Source organism: Schistocerca americana, chromosome 4 (genome assembly GCF_021461395.2).
Source record: "Schistocerca americana isolate TAMUIC-IGC-003095 chromosome 4, iqSchAmer2.1, whole genome shotgun sequence".
Classification (NCBI taxonomy): Eukaryota; Metazoa; Arthropoda; class Insecta; order Orthoptera; family Acrididae; genus Schistocerca; species Schistocerca americana.
Window position 1 is genome coordinate 806,637,434 of NC_060122.1, and position 16,939 is coordinate 806,654,372.

Here is a 16,939-nt window from a genome sequence, read left to right on the forward strand (position 1 = left end):
CTCATCAGTTAGTCAGTGTTCACTAAAACACATTACAGACACTTCTTTTAATTGATCTGACAGTAATACTTTTAGCTCATTAACCTTATTTCACAATGACTGCACATTTTGATGGACAATTATAAACTTGGGGTTTCTGCTTGGCATATGTGATTCATCACTTACCATTATTTGTCTCTGCCTTTGTTTTGTTTTAATCTGAAGACCACTTCTGGGATGAACTATGGAGGTGCTGTCTTCATCTGTGGCCAGTTAAAATCCTCACTTCTTGATGGTGGTTGTCTTGCTCTAGCAGGTTGTGTCCTTGCGGCTATTTTTACAGTTGTGTCTGATGTAGTTGTTTCTGTAACTGAATATGTTGTCACTGTTGCTGTTTCTGTTCTCTGGTCCTCACTGTGTTGTTTTACCTGATACCACTGTTCTTATAATTTCTTTCTCAACACTTCCCACTATAATCATTTCTTTTTGTTCTAGCACTGCTGTAGCAGGATTTATTTGTAGGGAAGGTATTTTGCACATCTCCTTTGCAGTTGGCCGTGAAATTTTGTCACATTTCTGACTGTCGTAAAACACTTTTCACTGAGGATTTGATTTTCTGGCTGAGTTGTGATTTGTCCCATTTATTTAGATATGATGGAATAAGGTATAGTTGTAGGTAAACAACTAGAATTCTCTCAGATACGGATTTATTAACACTTCGCTTCTACACAGATACAAGTCTGGAGGCTAACTGCTATTAGTGTCCAACATCCTGTCCAAAGCCCTCTCCTCAAAGATAGCACACTTACGCACTGAACAAATATCGATATTCATGGCGCTCTACGCCACATAGCCCCCCCCCCCCCCCCCCACCTGCCCCACACACACAGTATGGAGTATGTCCCTGTGAATGGGGGCAGGGGGGGGGCTGAGAAGTTGGAAGGTAATGTACAGTTCTTCTGCGTCAGGCGGAAGCAGTCGACTGGTAGGGGACCGGGGGGTGAAACCCGGTACGTCGACGGCGAAGTCAGGAAGCGACGTTGGCGGCTGAAGACGACGTCCCGTCCTGGAGTGGAGGTGTAGCACTTCGTCAGCAGGCAGGTGGAGGATCATCTTGCCAGAAGGCCTAACAAAGGCACATAAATTGCCACACGCAGCACTTCTGCTCAATTTAAATCGGCGCACCACATGAGATTCTGCACTTCCTCCCTCAACTTTGTCACACACGAGTACCACATACACTGTATCGCCATCTAAGACAACAGATAATTTATGTATGTCATGAGGGTGTATATGTGTTGTGAATTCTTGGGTGGCACCTGTACGAGCAATGGTAGGGAGGCAGGGAGGTGTGGGAAAGCCATGGCAGTGGGAAGCATTTGCTAAGAGGGGGTGGCAGGTGCACTGGACTGCACAGGCGACAACCTCGGGCGATCAACTGACAGACGAGGGAGTGTGACCGAAGGCAGCAAGGAGCCAGTGTGGATTGAACGGCGTGACAAAGAGCTGTCACATTAAGAAGGTAACACAATGGTAGATCCAAGTGGTTGGCAGTTCGACTGCAAGGGCTGTGAGGAGTGAAACCCCAAAAAGATTGGCCACTCGAATTAGATGAATGCGGAGATGGAGCAGTGCTCGGCAGAGAAACACGTTGTGGAGAATCAATACTCGAATGCATGGTATGGGAAGATGGATGGCCACTAGAAGCAGGAGTGGGAGAAATAGGGGCAGAATCAGGGAGATTAACCTGAAACTCAATGAAAGCTGGTTTCACTCGGTTGAGTGAGACTGTGGTTACAGAGTCTTTTATGAGGATATCCATGTTATTCTCAGAGCATTTGACGACCTTTTAAGGACCTGTGTAAGGCGACTGAAGCATACTCACAAGAGTCTAACGTTCGCGGTACGTACACGCACGGAGATGTATGAGCAGCCGGAGGTGGCGGCTGAATTTTGCTTCAGTGCAAGCACACCCGCTCGAGAAGTGAAGGGAGTTCAGAGGGCTGTGGAAGTGGGGTGGGAGTGAGTAATTCTCCAGGCAAAACCAGAGGTTGGCCATACACAAACTCGGCTATGGAACCCTTGAGGTCTTCCTTGAAAGTTGCACGAAGGCCAAGAAGCACGAAGGGCAGTGCCTCTGTCCATAGTAAGTCATGGCAACGCAAGGCAGACTTTAAGGTGTGATGCCATTGCTTGACAAGCCCGTTGCTTTGGGGGTGGTATGCAGAAGTATGAATTTTGACAATACCACACATTTTACATAAGTCAGAGAAAAATGAAGACTCGAATTGTCGCCCCTGGTCAGTGGTGAGGTAAACAGGTGAGCCAAATCTAGAGATCCACAAATCAAAGAATGCTCAACTTACTGTCTCAGAGGTAATGTTCGGAATAGGTACAGCCTCAGCCCACCGGGTCATCCTGTCAATAGCTGTAAACAACTAACGGAAACCCTCGGAGGGGGGCAAAGGGCCTATGAGGTCGACATGAACATGGTGAAACCGGCCTGGCGGTTGGGCAAAACAGCCAAGGGGTGGGGAAGTGTGCCTGGAAACTTTGTTCTGTTGACACAACATGCAGGCCCTAGCCCAAGACTGACAGTCACAGCGCATGTCTCTCCAGACAAACCGTTCAGCTACCAGACGGGTGGAACCTTTGACACCGGGGTGTGCTAATGTGTGTAATTTGTCAAAGACCTGGCGTTGAAGGGGCTTAGGAATGAATGGCCGCAACATACCAGTCGATTCTTCACACCACACTAAGTCGGATATGCCAGGGAAAGTAGAGCGTACCGGTTGGAGGGAGGAGCTGTGGTCCGAAATTAACTGCACAGTATCGGGGTCTGCCGATTGCAACCGAAGTAGGTCCGTTAAGTCAATTAAGGTTGTGACAGCACCAACAAGCGAGAGAAAATCAGCAACCACATTGTCCGCTCCTCGGATGTTGCGAATGTCATTTGTAAATTGCAAGATGTAATCGATGTGACGAAAGCGTCGTGGGGGCGGATCAGCCGCAGGATTTTTTATGGCAGGAACCAACGGCTTGTGATCAGTGAGCACATAGAAATCTCGTCCCTCAACATCAGTTCTGAAGTGTCTTATGGCCTCGTAAACTGCAAGTAATTCTCTGTCGAATGCTGAGTATTTCTTCTGCGCGTTGTTTAGCTTTTTTGAGAAAAACTGCAGGGGGGTCGTAACATCGTTGTATGTTTGACTCAGTACTGCACCGATAGCATTGTCACAAGCTCAGTAGTAATAAACATTGTGGCGTCTGCCCGTGGGTGAGCAATAGTGGCACCGGAGGCCAACAGCTGTTTGAGTTCGTTAACTGCCTTGTCCATGTCTGGTGTCCATGGGACCTGGCGGGTGCCAGAAGTTTGTGGGTCAGCGAGAGCATCTGTGAGAGGAACCTGCACCGCAGAAGCGGCTGGCAAATGTTTACGGTAATAATTAACTGTTCCGATGAACCTGCATAATTCCCTATAGGTCTGGGGGCGTAGCATCTCGAGAACAGGCTTGATCTTGTCCTGCGGTGGTGTCACACCGTCCGATGACACAACATAACTTAGGAAAGTAACGGATGACTGGTGCAATTGAGTCTTTTTATTGTTCAGTTCAATACCAGCGGCTGCTAAAATATCTGTCACGACTTGAACACACTCCTCACTCTGTTCCAAAGTAGAAGCAAAAGCCAATATGTCATCCATGTATACAAAACAAAAGTCTAGATGGGATAAAGTTTGATTGATGAAACGCTGCCACGTTTGGGGGGTGTTTTTCAACCCAAACGGCATAAATTTGTATTGAAACAGCCCAAAAGGAGTGGTTATGGCAGTCTTTTCAATATCCTCCGGAGCCATAGGAATCTGATGAAATACGTGCTTACAGTCCAAAACAGAGAAGTACTTTGCACTTGCGAGCACATGATTGAAGTTTGCAGTGTGTGGGACCGGATATTAATCAATGATGGTACAGGCATTTAAACGCCTATAGTCTCTGACCATATGCCAAGTACCATCTTTCTTTTGGTCAAACAGGATAGGACTAGCCCAGCAACCAGAAGAAAGTTCAATTATTCCCTTTTGTAATAGATCATCTAATTGTTCTTTTGCAATTTTCATAAATTCTGGCTTGAGGCAGTGTGGGCGTTGTGATATGGGCGGCCCATCGGTTAGACGTAACTGATGAACTGTGCCATTAGTGACTACTGCAATATGTGGCGCGGCACGACAGTCAGATGTCCGTGAAGCAGAGCAGGCAGTGGCGGATGGGCAAAGCTGTGGCGCTGAGGGCACAGAAGTACAGGTGTGCCAATCGCTCGTAGGCTGCGTAAAGGCCACACGTGTGTTAACATGGGCGAGGTTGGTACACTGGTTCTTGGTAGCAGGCCATGCCGCTACAAGCGCTGTAGGCATGAGTGGGCATGGCCGAACAGCAGATGGCTGTAGTCCATTGCCACAAGCTTGGGAAGTTAATTGTCCATTCGGAACGCAAGGAGCATGAGCACTCGGGCATACACTGTCATTACAAAAGGGGGTGCTGACACAGTTTACAGAGTTCACAACATTGTCGTTAATGTGCGCAGGCACGGGAACCAGATTGGCATGGACTGCCCTTGTTTGTAGCTGACGAGTTGTCTCCTTGTAGTGCCGCGAGGCGTTGTTGTGTGGAGGCCAACTCGTGGCGTATGTTGCGGAGTTCCAGCAGCATTTCCGTATGTTCCATCCACAACTTCGAAGACTTGGCGCACTCCACTAGCCACTTATTTGTCCAAGATTGCAGCTCCAAGGATAGCTTTACACACTTCTTAGCACAGCACACATGTTTGGTGTTAGCGGAACTGTCACTCGGCGAAACGAAAGGAATATGTTTGTTGGGGGGGGGGGGGGGGAGGTAAAACACAGTATTTTGCACAAAATCTAGTGACAACTGATAGTTCTTGAGGAAATCGATTCCGAGAATAGGTTCTTCAATTGTTGCCACTAAAAATGTCCACTCCAGCTTGCACTCGGGCGAAAGTTTCACTGTATACAAAGTAGAACCCGAATGCTGTAGGGTAGACAAGTTCACTGCACGAAGTACTGTTTTGTGTGGTTGCACTTTATTGGCTGCTAGGTGAACCGGCAGCAAAGAGACGTCTGCGTCTGTGTCTACCAGAAAACGTACACCTGCTTGTAAATCGCAAACATAGACTCAACCACACTTATTATTGTTGTCCGAAACGGAGTGCAACGTTGGATGGTGCCTGTTGTTTACATCGCAGGAGGTGGCACCGTAGCCTACCTGCGGTTGGAGTTTGGGTAAGAACACGGTGACTGGCATTTGCGAGCTTGCTTCCTCAATCTTGTGTGGAAGAAACAGTAAGGTTGGGCGGGCCTGTGCTCCTGTGGGTAGTTGCTAGGTGACGGAGTATGTGACCCAGAGTCTTCCACAGAGGCCGATGCATTGTCGTTGTGGGGAGTTGAAGGTGCAGGCAGGGTGGCTAATTTAACATTGTTATTAGCAGCACCAGACAAGGGCGTGGTGTCAGAAAGCGTCTTAGTGTGGTCACGTCCAGAATGCAGTGCACAGAGCTCACGTTGCCTGGCGGAGTATGCTCTGTCGGCAGCGCGTAAACGTTCATTTACTGGCCTATCTTCATACGCAGAGATTGCAGTCTGGACAGGCAAAGACAGCTTTTCAGTCCAGATTTCTGCGAGCGTGTCATCAGGCATAACTTGCTCATCGACGAGAAGACGGATGCACCACCACAGCTGGGATGGAGACCTGTCGCCGAGACGCTCTTCGTAGATAAGCTGTCGCACATTTTCTCTCCTGATTTTAGAGACGCGCTCCAGTACCGTCTGTTTCGCCACAGCATACTTCCCTGCAAGTGGGGGGGGGGGGGGGGGGGGTTGTTTTGACCAGATAGTAAATCATAAATTAAATCGACGCGGTCGTGAAGATGGTTCATGAGGCAGGCAAAGCGTGTGTCATAGTCCAAAGCACAGACATTGAATGTTTGCTCAACCAGGTTAAACCAGAACTCCGGGTGAGCGGGTTTGAAGTCTGGTAGTTTCGACAGATTCGGCACTGCAGTCACTGCGGAAGTGTACCTATTACTTCAGAGGGAAGTAGTGCATGCAGAAGATGGCGAGACCGAATTTTTGGCGTCCCATAATGCGGGAATCGCGAAATTCACTTGACGCTGGGGGGGCGGCTGAGAAGCGGCGGACGCTCGAACGGTGTGAGGATCGTAGTCAAAATGTGCATTCTCATTGACGTGGTAGCTCGGAGAGAAGCCACAAGTGCTTAAGTACGCCGGTGAATGTCCGTTATGCTCACAGTATTCACTCGACCGTGAGTGGTGGGCTGGTTGTAGATGTCTGAGTAATTACTGTCCAGCACAGAATTGTTGACTTGATTAGAAGCAACACAAGGATCCCACACACGACCAAAAGGATGCACACTCAGTGTGATATTTGCTGTTTGGCGAGCATTGAGCACCTGTTGACTAGCCGGCGTGGAAGGATACACACGGGGTGGGAACTGATTCGAGTTTGAATTTATTACTGGATTTTCCAAAGTAGCAAAACATCGCTCGACGCCACGAACTGTATTGAATTGTGCGTTCGACATAGGAGTAGGAATGTTCTGAACAATGCTCTGTGGAGAACACGTGGGAAGGTCTAGGCTAACAAAGCCAGAGTCCGCAACTGTTGGCGGTTGGAAGAAACTGGCTGCACTCGATGAATTCCACTGCATGTTCTGGCTGAAGGATTCCGAAGAGTCTTGCGGCATGTCCACTACAACGGCAGGAGTGCTGGAGAATTGTTGCTGAAATCCGGGTGGCAGTGAGTGCTGAAATTCCATTGTCTGGAGCTGAACAAAGGCCCTTGCGATCGCAAAGAAACCCGACGTGGTAGGCACGTAAGTAACCTTCGGGCGGTAACTCGGACGCGTATTACACAAAAAACAGGGTCACCAGTGAGGGAATAAGGTATAGTTGTAGGTAAACAACTAGAATTCTCTCAGATACAGATCTATTAGCACTCCGCTTCTACACAGGTACAAGTCCGGAGGTTAACTACCATTAGTGTCCAACATCCTGCCCAAAGCCCTCTCCTCAAAGATAGCACACTTACACACTGAACTAATATCGATATTTATGGCACTCTACGCCACAGATGCATTCTGTGTGTTGTGAAATACTTTCTTTCTAAATCATCAACAGGGAGAAAAAAAGCATTTATAGTGGTCTTGCAGATCTTTCTGTAACTCCTGTTTACTTTTTGAATCTCTTTATTTACACAAGAAGATTCTATAAGGTCATGCCTGTGAGGTATACCAATCACAATTGCTTTTTGATCACTTAATGTACATAGTGCATCTCTTAAGATTATGTTTGCTATTTTTAGTTCATTTTTATACACGTCATTTGAGGCACCGAAAATTACAATATATGATTCTGCATCACATACCTACTGATTTTATAGTCTTTTAGAACTTCTTGCAAACCTGTTCCAGGTTTCACAATGCTTGAAACATTTAAATCTTGCTGATAATGAAGAATTGTGCAAGACCTCTTCTGTGGCTGTCAATGAGCAAAACTGTACTAATATTGGTGTTTTTTGTGTCACTTTGGTTACATTCTCACGAGAGCTGGATTTTAGTGACATATTGCTCATTTTACTTTTTGTTCCTGGAGATTCAGATTGATGCACTTTGCCCGTGGTGATAAACTCATGAGTTTGTTTCACATCCATAGTAAAATGTTGAAATCAATTTCTTAAAGGAACCTTAAATTCCTTTGAAATATGTTTGGATTTTGCATGGGTATTTGGTTCACTGTATGTCTGAAACTGTCAGAGTTCTTCATGTGGTGGTTCGGATAGGCTTTTAACTATGCTTCCCAGCAGCAGAAAATGTTCTCGCTTTCAGCTCTTTCTGCAATGTTTCTAGGACTTTAAGTTCATGATCTGCATGGCACATTTCAGTTGTTGTTAAACAACCATTACACTTTGTTCCATAAACACACAATATGTTTTCAGGGTCCACTTTCACGAAGCAATGTGAATGATACCACCTACGCAACACGGAACACATTCTAACACCACTTGATATGACTTTGTCACATAATATACACTTTATAGAAGCTAAATACAATTTATGGAGCCACTTACTGTTACATCTACATGTGCAATCTTGTGTACTGCCATATTTCTTGTAGGTAGTTGGTGACCTGTGCTTTCTTCCATTCATTGCCCAAAGTTTTTGTTCAAAGTATCTGCAGTGTATTAACGGCTGTAATGGGAGCTATCTTAGCTGAACATTCTGTATAGAATAGTAGTGCAGACTGATTTATATGTCTCCTTCTAATAATAAATTTGTTCTTGAGAACATATGGAACTGACTCTGATGGTTAATACTTTGCATCAGACCATTGATACATTTACAAATTTAGTACAATATGTCTAAGATGGTTATTCTTGAAGCCAGAATAATACTGATTCAAAATGCATATTTTTACAGTTTTGCCGCTATTCTCAGTGCTCCAATTCCAGAACCAGGAATGTGTATCATCAACAGGAAATATTGGAACATGCCTGACAGTATCAGAATGTGAACAGCGAGGTGGAATTATCAATGGCACTTGTGCTGGGGGCTACGGTGTCTGTTGTGAATGTAAGTTTTACCATAAGCCCCATTTATGAAAGTCACTAAAAAGTGTTGTCCAAATCTTTACAGGAACACAAATTGTGTCTGTAGGAGCACATCAGTTTCAATATGTGTTGATTTCTTTGGGGTGTGAAATGACATAGATGGTATTCACTAATGAAGAAGATTTTTCAGACTTTTGAAATTTATGCAAGAGGACTGGATCCAATTACTTGTTAAACAATTTAAGGAAAATACACTTTTCAGTTTCTCTGGAGTGTTGTATACAGGGTGTTTCCCTAAGACCATGCAAAAATTTAACCAGGCATAGATGATGCTCCTCTGAACAATATGAGATTGGAAACCTAGGATCAGAGAAGCCAACTTAAGAAGAAAATAGGAATACTTTTTTATTTACATTAGTTACAGTTAACTGCAAATACCTTCATTGACACAATGAAGGTACTGTTTGTACTGTATCTTACAAAATGTGCTGAAACTGATGGCCATCAATCTCAATGCAAGCATGACATCAGTGAGCAAGATTCTGATGCACCCTTACAAAAATCTGTGGCATGTTTCGAATCACATCACGGGCAGCTACAATTCTGGCAACTAATTCCATCTCTGTATCCACTGAGGTCTCATACACAAGTGACTTTAGATATCCCCATCACAAATAATCAAGGGGATTCAGGTCAGGTGACCTTGCAGGCCTTGGGATAGGACCTCCTCTTCCAATCCAGTGACCAGTAAATACAGCATTGAGATGGCTGTGGACATCCACATTGAAGTGAGGTGGTGCATGGTCATGTTATATCCACATCCAACAACTCAGACAGAACTCTTTGCATGAACCTAAATACAGGCAGGCATTCAGATGGCCAGGCAGTAGATATGGCCCTCATCAACACTGAAGTGAGATGGTGCATGGTCATGTTATATTCACACCCTATCATGAACAGCCAAAGGTACATTCTCCAACTCAGACTGAACTCTTTGCATGAACCTAAGTACAGGTAGCCATTCAGATTGCCTGGCAGAAGATATGGGCCAGTGAGATTGTCACCTAAATGCCAACACAGATACTCAAAGCAAAAAGTATTTAATGTGACTACTATGGTGTGAGGATATTCCTCATACCACACAGGACTATTCATGCTGCTCAAAATATCATCATGATCAAATGAGACCACAGCAGTATACAGCATCCATGGACTCAATGTGGGTGATATGGGTGAAATACTCGTCACATGCTAGTAGTATATGCAGCACCCATTTCATGTGCAATATGACAAGTGCTTATAGTGGTGTCTGCTGCAACACATTCCAGCATCTCCTCTTCAAAATCAGGTGCGAGAGTGGTCATCATGTTGCCATGTCCCTCGTTTCTTCTTCCCAGTGATCCAGCCTCCCGCATTTATCAATCAAGAGAGATAAACACTCATCCTGATGGATGATGTCTGTTAGGAAATCATTCCCTGTACAGCCTTTCAAGCAGTGAGAGCATTGCAACATACTTCCCTGTCAGTAAGTTCTGAAAAACTGTACCGGGCATGGCACTTTCTATCGTGGGACAGTGTAAACATAATATATCAGAACCATCTTATGCGTAAGTAAAGTAAACAAAACATACATTGTGACTTTCCAGTAATTAGGCTCATCCTCCTTGTTTCTTTGCAGGAAATAAAGAATGTGTATGTAAATAAACATCACAGTATGTTTAAACTTGTAGGAATTTAAGTTGTAAATAAGCTGGAAAACACTTATGCTAGACAAAGCAATGGACAAGTTTACTTCCACATCTCTTTAAACTGGCTTCTCTGACCTCAGGTTCCCAGTCTCAAATTGTACAGTGGAGCATTCTCTATGTCCTGTTACATTTCTGCATGATCTTACAGAAACACCCAGTATAAGTACATAGGGTGTTTAATGAGATTCTCTAAAATAAAAGAGAAATTCATGTTATAAGCAGTAATGCTAGTACTCAACATGTCAGAGAACTTTTATTTCACATAATACCTTTCGTAATTTTTGGCTTAATTTCAGTTACAGCCATTTTGTATTTATGTAGAATTTGATAAGCAGAATTTTGTGTCTTGCTGGGCAAGAATTCTAAACTCACCACTGTCAACAAGAAGCATTGTAAACAAGTGAAGTTATTGTAATTAGGACTTAATGAAGACTTTGTTTCAGGGAAATAATTTATGTTCTTCATGCAGGTGTTAATTCTACTTTGACATAATAGATGCTGAAGGCTTTAGGACTGCATAAGATGACATTCTCATGGTCATATATCTTAACTACAGTTTGTGCCCCACAGTCAATTTCCATTTCTCAATTAGCTTCTTTTTTCCACATTTTGATCCTTTCTTCCAGTTAACATTCATGTCATTATAGTACTAGGATATTTAGTAATGAATGACAGAGTGACACAAAGCTTTCTATCCCTTTCAACATTGGGAGGGGTTTACAATAAGTTTTTATATTGTTCTGGCTATAAATTGATTGCATTCATAGTACTGGAAATATAATTGCTAACAATATCTTACCATTGTAGGTCTAATACTGCTCTCAAATAATAACTCTCTGTTTTTTAGTTTATGCTACTTGTGGACAAACTGTGAGAGAAAACAACACATATTTCATTAGTGCCAACTATCCCCAACCTTATGATGGAACAGGAGCATGCCGGTTGCTTGTCAACAAGCTGCGTTCTGATGTCTGTCAGTACAGGTAAATTGAAACCATCTTTATTATTTATGATTAAACCAAAACAGTGTGCTTTGCTGACATTATGTTGCTTCTAATAGAATGTTTAAAGAAAAATTCATAAATGGTAACATTACCTAATTTTATGTGCACTGTTAACTTGGTTCATTTCATTTCTTGTATAAAGCCTTATCCAGCTTAACAAATCTTCCAATAACAGGCAGACATATGTAAATGCGTGTGTCTGTATATGTGCAGATGGATATGTGTGTGTGTGTGTGTGTGTGAGTGTATACCTGTCCTTTTTTCCCCCTGAGGTAAGTCTTTCCGTTCCCGGGATTGGAATGACTCCTTACCCTCTCCCTTAAAACCCACATCCTTTTGTCTTTCCCTCACCTTCCCTCTTTCCTGATGAAGCAACCTTGGGTTGTGAAAGCTTGAAATTTGTGTGTGTGTTTGTGTGTTTTTTATTATCTCTATCAACATACCAACACTTTTGTTTGGTAAGTTACAGCATCTTTGTTTTTAGATATATTTTTTCCCATGTGGAATGTTTCCCTCTATTATATTCATATTACTTATTTAATTTGACCTGACCATCAGATCCTCTCTTACATTAGACCATGGCTTCACACATACAGTACCTTTATTACATCACAGTTAACCTAAGAGATAACCATTTTAATCTAACAAATAGCATTAAAATGATTTCAGTGTGTATACTGACAATGTGAGTGAATAATACTGACTAGAAACTTGAAAAATTGATTCTGGCAGTACTCATCCAATTATTGATGCTTCTGCCACTAAAAAGTAATAATAATAATAATATAACATAATAATAATAACAATGATAATGGCAGATATAAAAAGAATTTATAGTTGTAGAAAATAGATGTTTCCTGATATAGATAGTTTTGGGGAAAGAAAAGGAGATTACACCAGCTAAGAATACTTGGAAATGAGTAAGATCGCATTGAAAAAATAGATGTACAAGGGTAATGGATGCATGCAGGGACAATACTTATCATTACTGTTGCTTTAGTAGATATGTCACTCTCTTCTGAACCTGTAGGTGTTATTCTGTTCTCTAACTTGATGCAACCAAGCGGCTCTAGGCGCTTCAGTCTGGAACCGTGTGACTGCTACAGTCGCAGCTTTGAATCCTGCCTCGGACATTGATGTGTGTGATGTCCTTAGGTTAGTTAGGTTTAAGTAGTTCTAAGTTCTAGGGGACTGAGGTCCTCAAATGTTGAGTCCCATAGTGCTCAGAGCCATTTGAACCATTTGAAGTTGATGCAGGAGGTTATTCCAGAGTCAGGTTCCTGCTACTGAGAAGGACACTGGTGGACTGGGACTGAATGGATTTTTTTTTATGGGAAGAGGTGTTTCTGCCATGTTGTTCAGACAAAATAATTGAAGTCACAGAGAGATACAGGGGACAGTGCACATTGATAAGACAGTAGAGAAGACAGATAGTATGGAAATCTCAGTGCTTGTATGCACACAGCCAGGATAGGTGTGCATGTGATGATAAAATATGAGTTGAAGTTGAACATTGCAGGTACAACAAACACAGGAATTCATAACCAGTTGCAGGTGTCAAGAGCTTTCCCAAGAAAGGCCTTGCAGAATAACTCTGCTGTAATAAATAATTGGAAGTGTAAGTGTTTGTACAAGTTTCGTTTTCAGGCCAAATGGAAGTGCTTTTTATGTTTTTTGTAGGACATGGAGATATGCTGATACCTTCTTGCACATTGCAGTTAGATGCTCAGTCCAATTTAGATTCTCATCTGTTACTACTCATAGACTCTACTGAAGATGAGAAGTAGGTATTTGTCCCATTGGGTGTTAAAGATGGTAGGGATTCCCTATATTTTGGATTAATGAAACCAGAATGATGAACCAGTACTGTTTGGGTTTTGGATGGGTTGAGCTGTAATACTACATCCTGTGCTCATTTAGATAGTGCACACAGGGTGGTATTGAGATTCTTGATAGTTGTCTCCCAGTTTATTGGTTTTGCACTTCAATACAGATAGAGACCATCAGCATACATGTGATGTTTGCCGCAGAACAAAACTGACAATGAAAATAGTATAGGACCTAATACTGAACCAGGGGGGAGGGGGGGGGGGGAGGGGGTGTCTGATACTACCTGTCCCCATTGTGATTTTATGGTGTTAGACAAGACACACTGTTGGCAAGACATCAGGTATGAGTGAAACCACTGCACAGTACTTGGTGAGAAAGGTAGGCTGTTAAGTTTTGCAAGTAAAAGGTCAAAGTTGACAGAGTCAAAGGCTTTGCCAAAGTCTAAGAAGCGCATGATACTGTCTCTTGTGCATCCATGGAAAGTTTCAGGTCACCAGTTTCATATAATAGGTTTCATCTAGTAGGTTGTTCGTTGTTAGCTGGTCTGAATTATATATATTTTAAGGCACTGGACAGCACAAGAAGAATGCAAATAGGTCAGCAATTGGAGGAAGTTCTGGAAATGTTTATGCTAGCAGCTTAGCTAGTCTTTGTTTCCAGGCCTCAAGAAAAACTTGTGGTTAAGGAGTGAAAAATGAAATGTCGTGTGGCTAGGTCCTCCCGTCGGGTAGGCCGGTCACCTGTGCAAGCCTTTTTAGTTGATGTCACTGGCGGCTTGCATGTCAAGGTTAAGGAGTAATTGATGATATCTGTTATTGGGGACGTTAGTGAGACAGTAATGAGCTTCATCATTTGGACTATAATGTCATTACGTCCAGTAGATACTGATCTGATATGCACGATTGCTTTTTGGTGGTACTTCAAATAAGATGCTTTAAATAGAATTTCTTGTGGCTGTAGTTGTTTACCTTTCTGAAGTAATCAACGAATGTCTATTCTGCTTGTGGTTCAGTTGTGGTTGTAGGTAATATGAAGTACTGGTCCATTTTTCTGACTGAGACAAAGGGATTAGCTGTAACTTTCACTTTGTCTATACCAAGATCATGTAGGTTTTTCTATAGGAAACTGCTCATTTCTTGTTATAGATTAATGTATGGGCATGCCTATGTTTTGTATTTCGCACAGCTTGACTGATGATGTTTTGCTTCTGCTTATAAGCAGCACCAGTTTCAGGCATGGTGTGCACTTTGTATGCCTAATATGTAGTGTTTCTGAGATTCATCAGCTGTGTCAGTTCTTCAGTTAGCCATTTTGTGGGTTTGCTTCTTACTTTTGTGGTCTTTAGGGAAGCATACCTGTTATATAGTCCTGCAAGTTTATTAGTAAATCAATGGAGTTTCTTGTTTCTGTCTTAGAATAGCATAGATGATGTCCCCCAAAGAACTTCTTGCACCTTAGTTGCAAATTCAGATAAATTGATGCCTCTGAATTCTCAGTATGTTGTCAGTTTAGGTCTCTTTCTAGGACATTCTAGCGAGTATGTCATGACAATTATGACACGGGCAGACATGTCAGTTGTAGGTATCTAAGAAGTTCAAATTACTCTGTTTGGGGATTTTGTTGCAAATATGCCTATGAAAGTGTGACTACTCTTCATGTGATGGGTAGGAGCAAGCTGAAGAAGTGACACTTTCGAAGAAGAAAAAAACATCAACTGAAATTTCACACTGGAAGAACTATTATATAAAAAAATTTATGTTAGTGTCACCAACTATAATTATATGCTCATATGTCAACTTGAGACATGAAAGACCCGTTCTGAAGCAGGCAAACCTGCCTACTTTAGAAAGTTTGCAGAGGACACACACAATCCACTTTCTTTCATGGGTTGTGATTTCCATGAGCACATATTCCACTTGTTTACCTTCATTATTGTTGTATGTGTGTAGCACAGTAGTTATGTCCCTACTCCATCCCCTTGCATGTTACATCTGTCATATCTTAGAAAGATGCAGCCATCTAGACTTACTGACCTCATTGGGAACACTTGGTCTGAGCCATGTCTTCGACAGAAGTCTTACATGGATGTCTGTGTCTTGAAATATATGACAGAACTTGTTGAGATGAGCTGGCAGAGATTGGACATATGTGTATGCTATGTGGAGCTTGGCACATTCAGATACAGAACTTACAAGGTTACCACTGCTGGACATTAGGAACTCTGGGTCAGGTGCTGGTGAGGGAATGGAACATAGTGAAGCATACTGAGGTAGCTGAGTGCAGGTTCCTGGAAGTGAAAACTGTGGTACCTTCAGGGCACTGTGAGGCTTCGTGGCCAAGGCCAGTGAGTTTTGCAGCAGCCATTAAATAGTCAGTGACAGGAAAAGGAACTTTCTAAACAGAGCTAGAATAATCTGTAAGAAACGGTACTGAAAAACAAGGCAAATGGAATAAAAACAGTGTACTATTAATGGCACTAATATTGAGTAACAATAATAATATGATGATAAATTGCCAAATGAAAGTGAAAGTAACACTAAGTGAGTACAGTAAGTAATAAAGTAAATAAGAAACAATAGAAACAGGAATTAATAGTGAAGTAAAACAAAACATTTTAAACTGCTTAAGTTATGATCAGCCATAATCTACAATAATGATATACACGCACAAGCGTGCAGCAGCAAGAGTTGAAATGTTCTTAACTCCAAAAGACTAGGGTTTAAAGTTCATTTGCATTGCAAACTGATCTGTTTCCATTTTCAGTCTCCAGCACTATCCTGCCCTCATTTTGCCAATGTTTTGTACCCTAAATCTTGAAATCACATTGTTCAGAATGGTCAATCCTTTTGTGTTGGTAGACCCAACATCACAAATTTCTTCTTTGCTCTGAAGATTTCTGATCTTTTCCTGTAGGACATGAACTTCACTATTATTGGTCTAGGTTTTGTAGATCCTGGTATCATATGTCCCACTCTATGACTTCAGTCTGTGTCATTCATTGTCACTTTCAGGCCTACCTTCTTGCAGGCAAGATTTATCACTAATTTGTCTGTATTCTCTCCTATGTGTTACCCTCTGGAATTCCAAACAGTTTGACTTCTGTCTGTCTCATTCATTGTCACTTTCAGGCCTACCTTCTTGCGGGCAAGATTTATCAATAATTTGTCTGCATTCTCTCCTATGTGTTATTCTCTGGAATTCCAAACAGTTTGAGGTTATTGCATCTCTGATATTGTTCAAGTTGATTAGGCTTCTTGACCATTTGTGTTCAAACATTCTTGCCCTATCCTCAGTTTTTTTCAGTGATTTGCTCAGAGCTTCCACAGTTTGCTGTATTTTGTATGACACTAATGAAATTACAGCTTCAGTGATGGTCTGGACAACAAGCCCAAGCCTGTCCTGCACATATAGAATGATACTACCCTAAGCACTGATGAGTGCAGAAACATCAGAAATGCCAGGCAATGCAGCCACAACTCCCAGTATCATCTCAACCTCAGCATTTTAGGTAGCCTGGTCATTGGTGGTGCTGCACATTGTTCAGTCATTTTCTATTTTGAGAACAGATTCATGCAGTGTATAAAAATGAATTGCTTATATGACAATAGGCACTCTTGACATGAATTTTGAACTTGTACAACAACCTAACTGCTTAATAACACCTCCAACACTACAAAATTTCAGGTAAACTTGTGAGCCAAGCTAGTTCATGTCACTCACTTTCTGCCATCTCACTATCA

General features: G+C 42.4%; 1 protein-coding gene across 1 annotated transcript in view; it reads left to right on the forward strand.

Annotated features, from left to right (window-relative positions):
- The first annotated feature begins 1,900 nt into the window (after positions 1-1,900).
- LOC124613816 overlaps positions 1,901-16,939 on the forward strand; it is a 113,502-nt gene continuing 98,463 nt past the window's right edge. Inside the window, exons 1-4 of the mRNA XM_047142538.1 lie at positions 1,901-2,001; positions 5,623-5,816; positions 8,487-8,639; positions 11,213-11,348. Of these exons, the coding sequence (XP_046998494.1) occupies positions 1,901-2,001; positions 5,623-5,816; positions 8,487-8,639; positions 11,213-11,348 (584 nt within the window). The remainder of the gene's footprint in view (positions 2,002-5,622; positions 5,817-8,486; positions 8,640-11,212; positions 11,349-16,939) is intronic.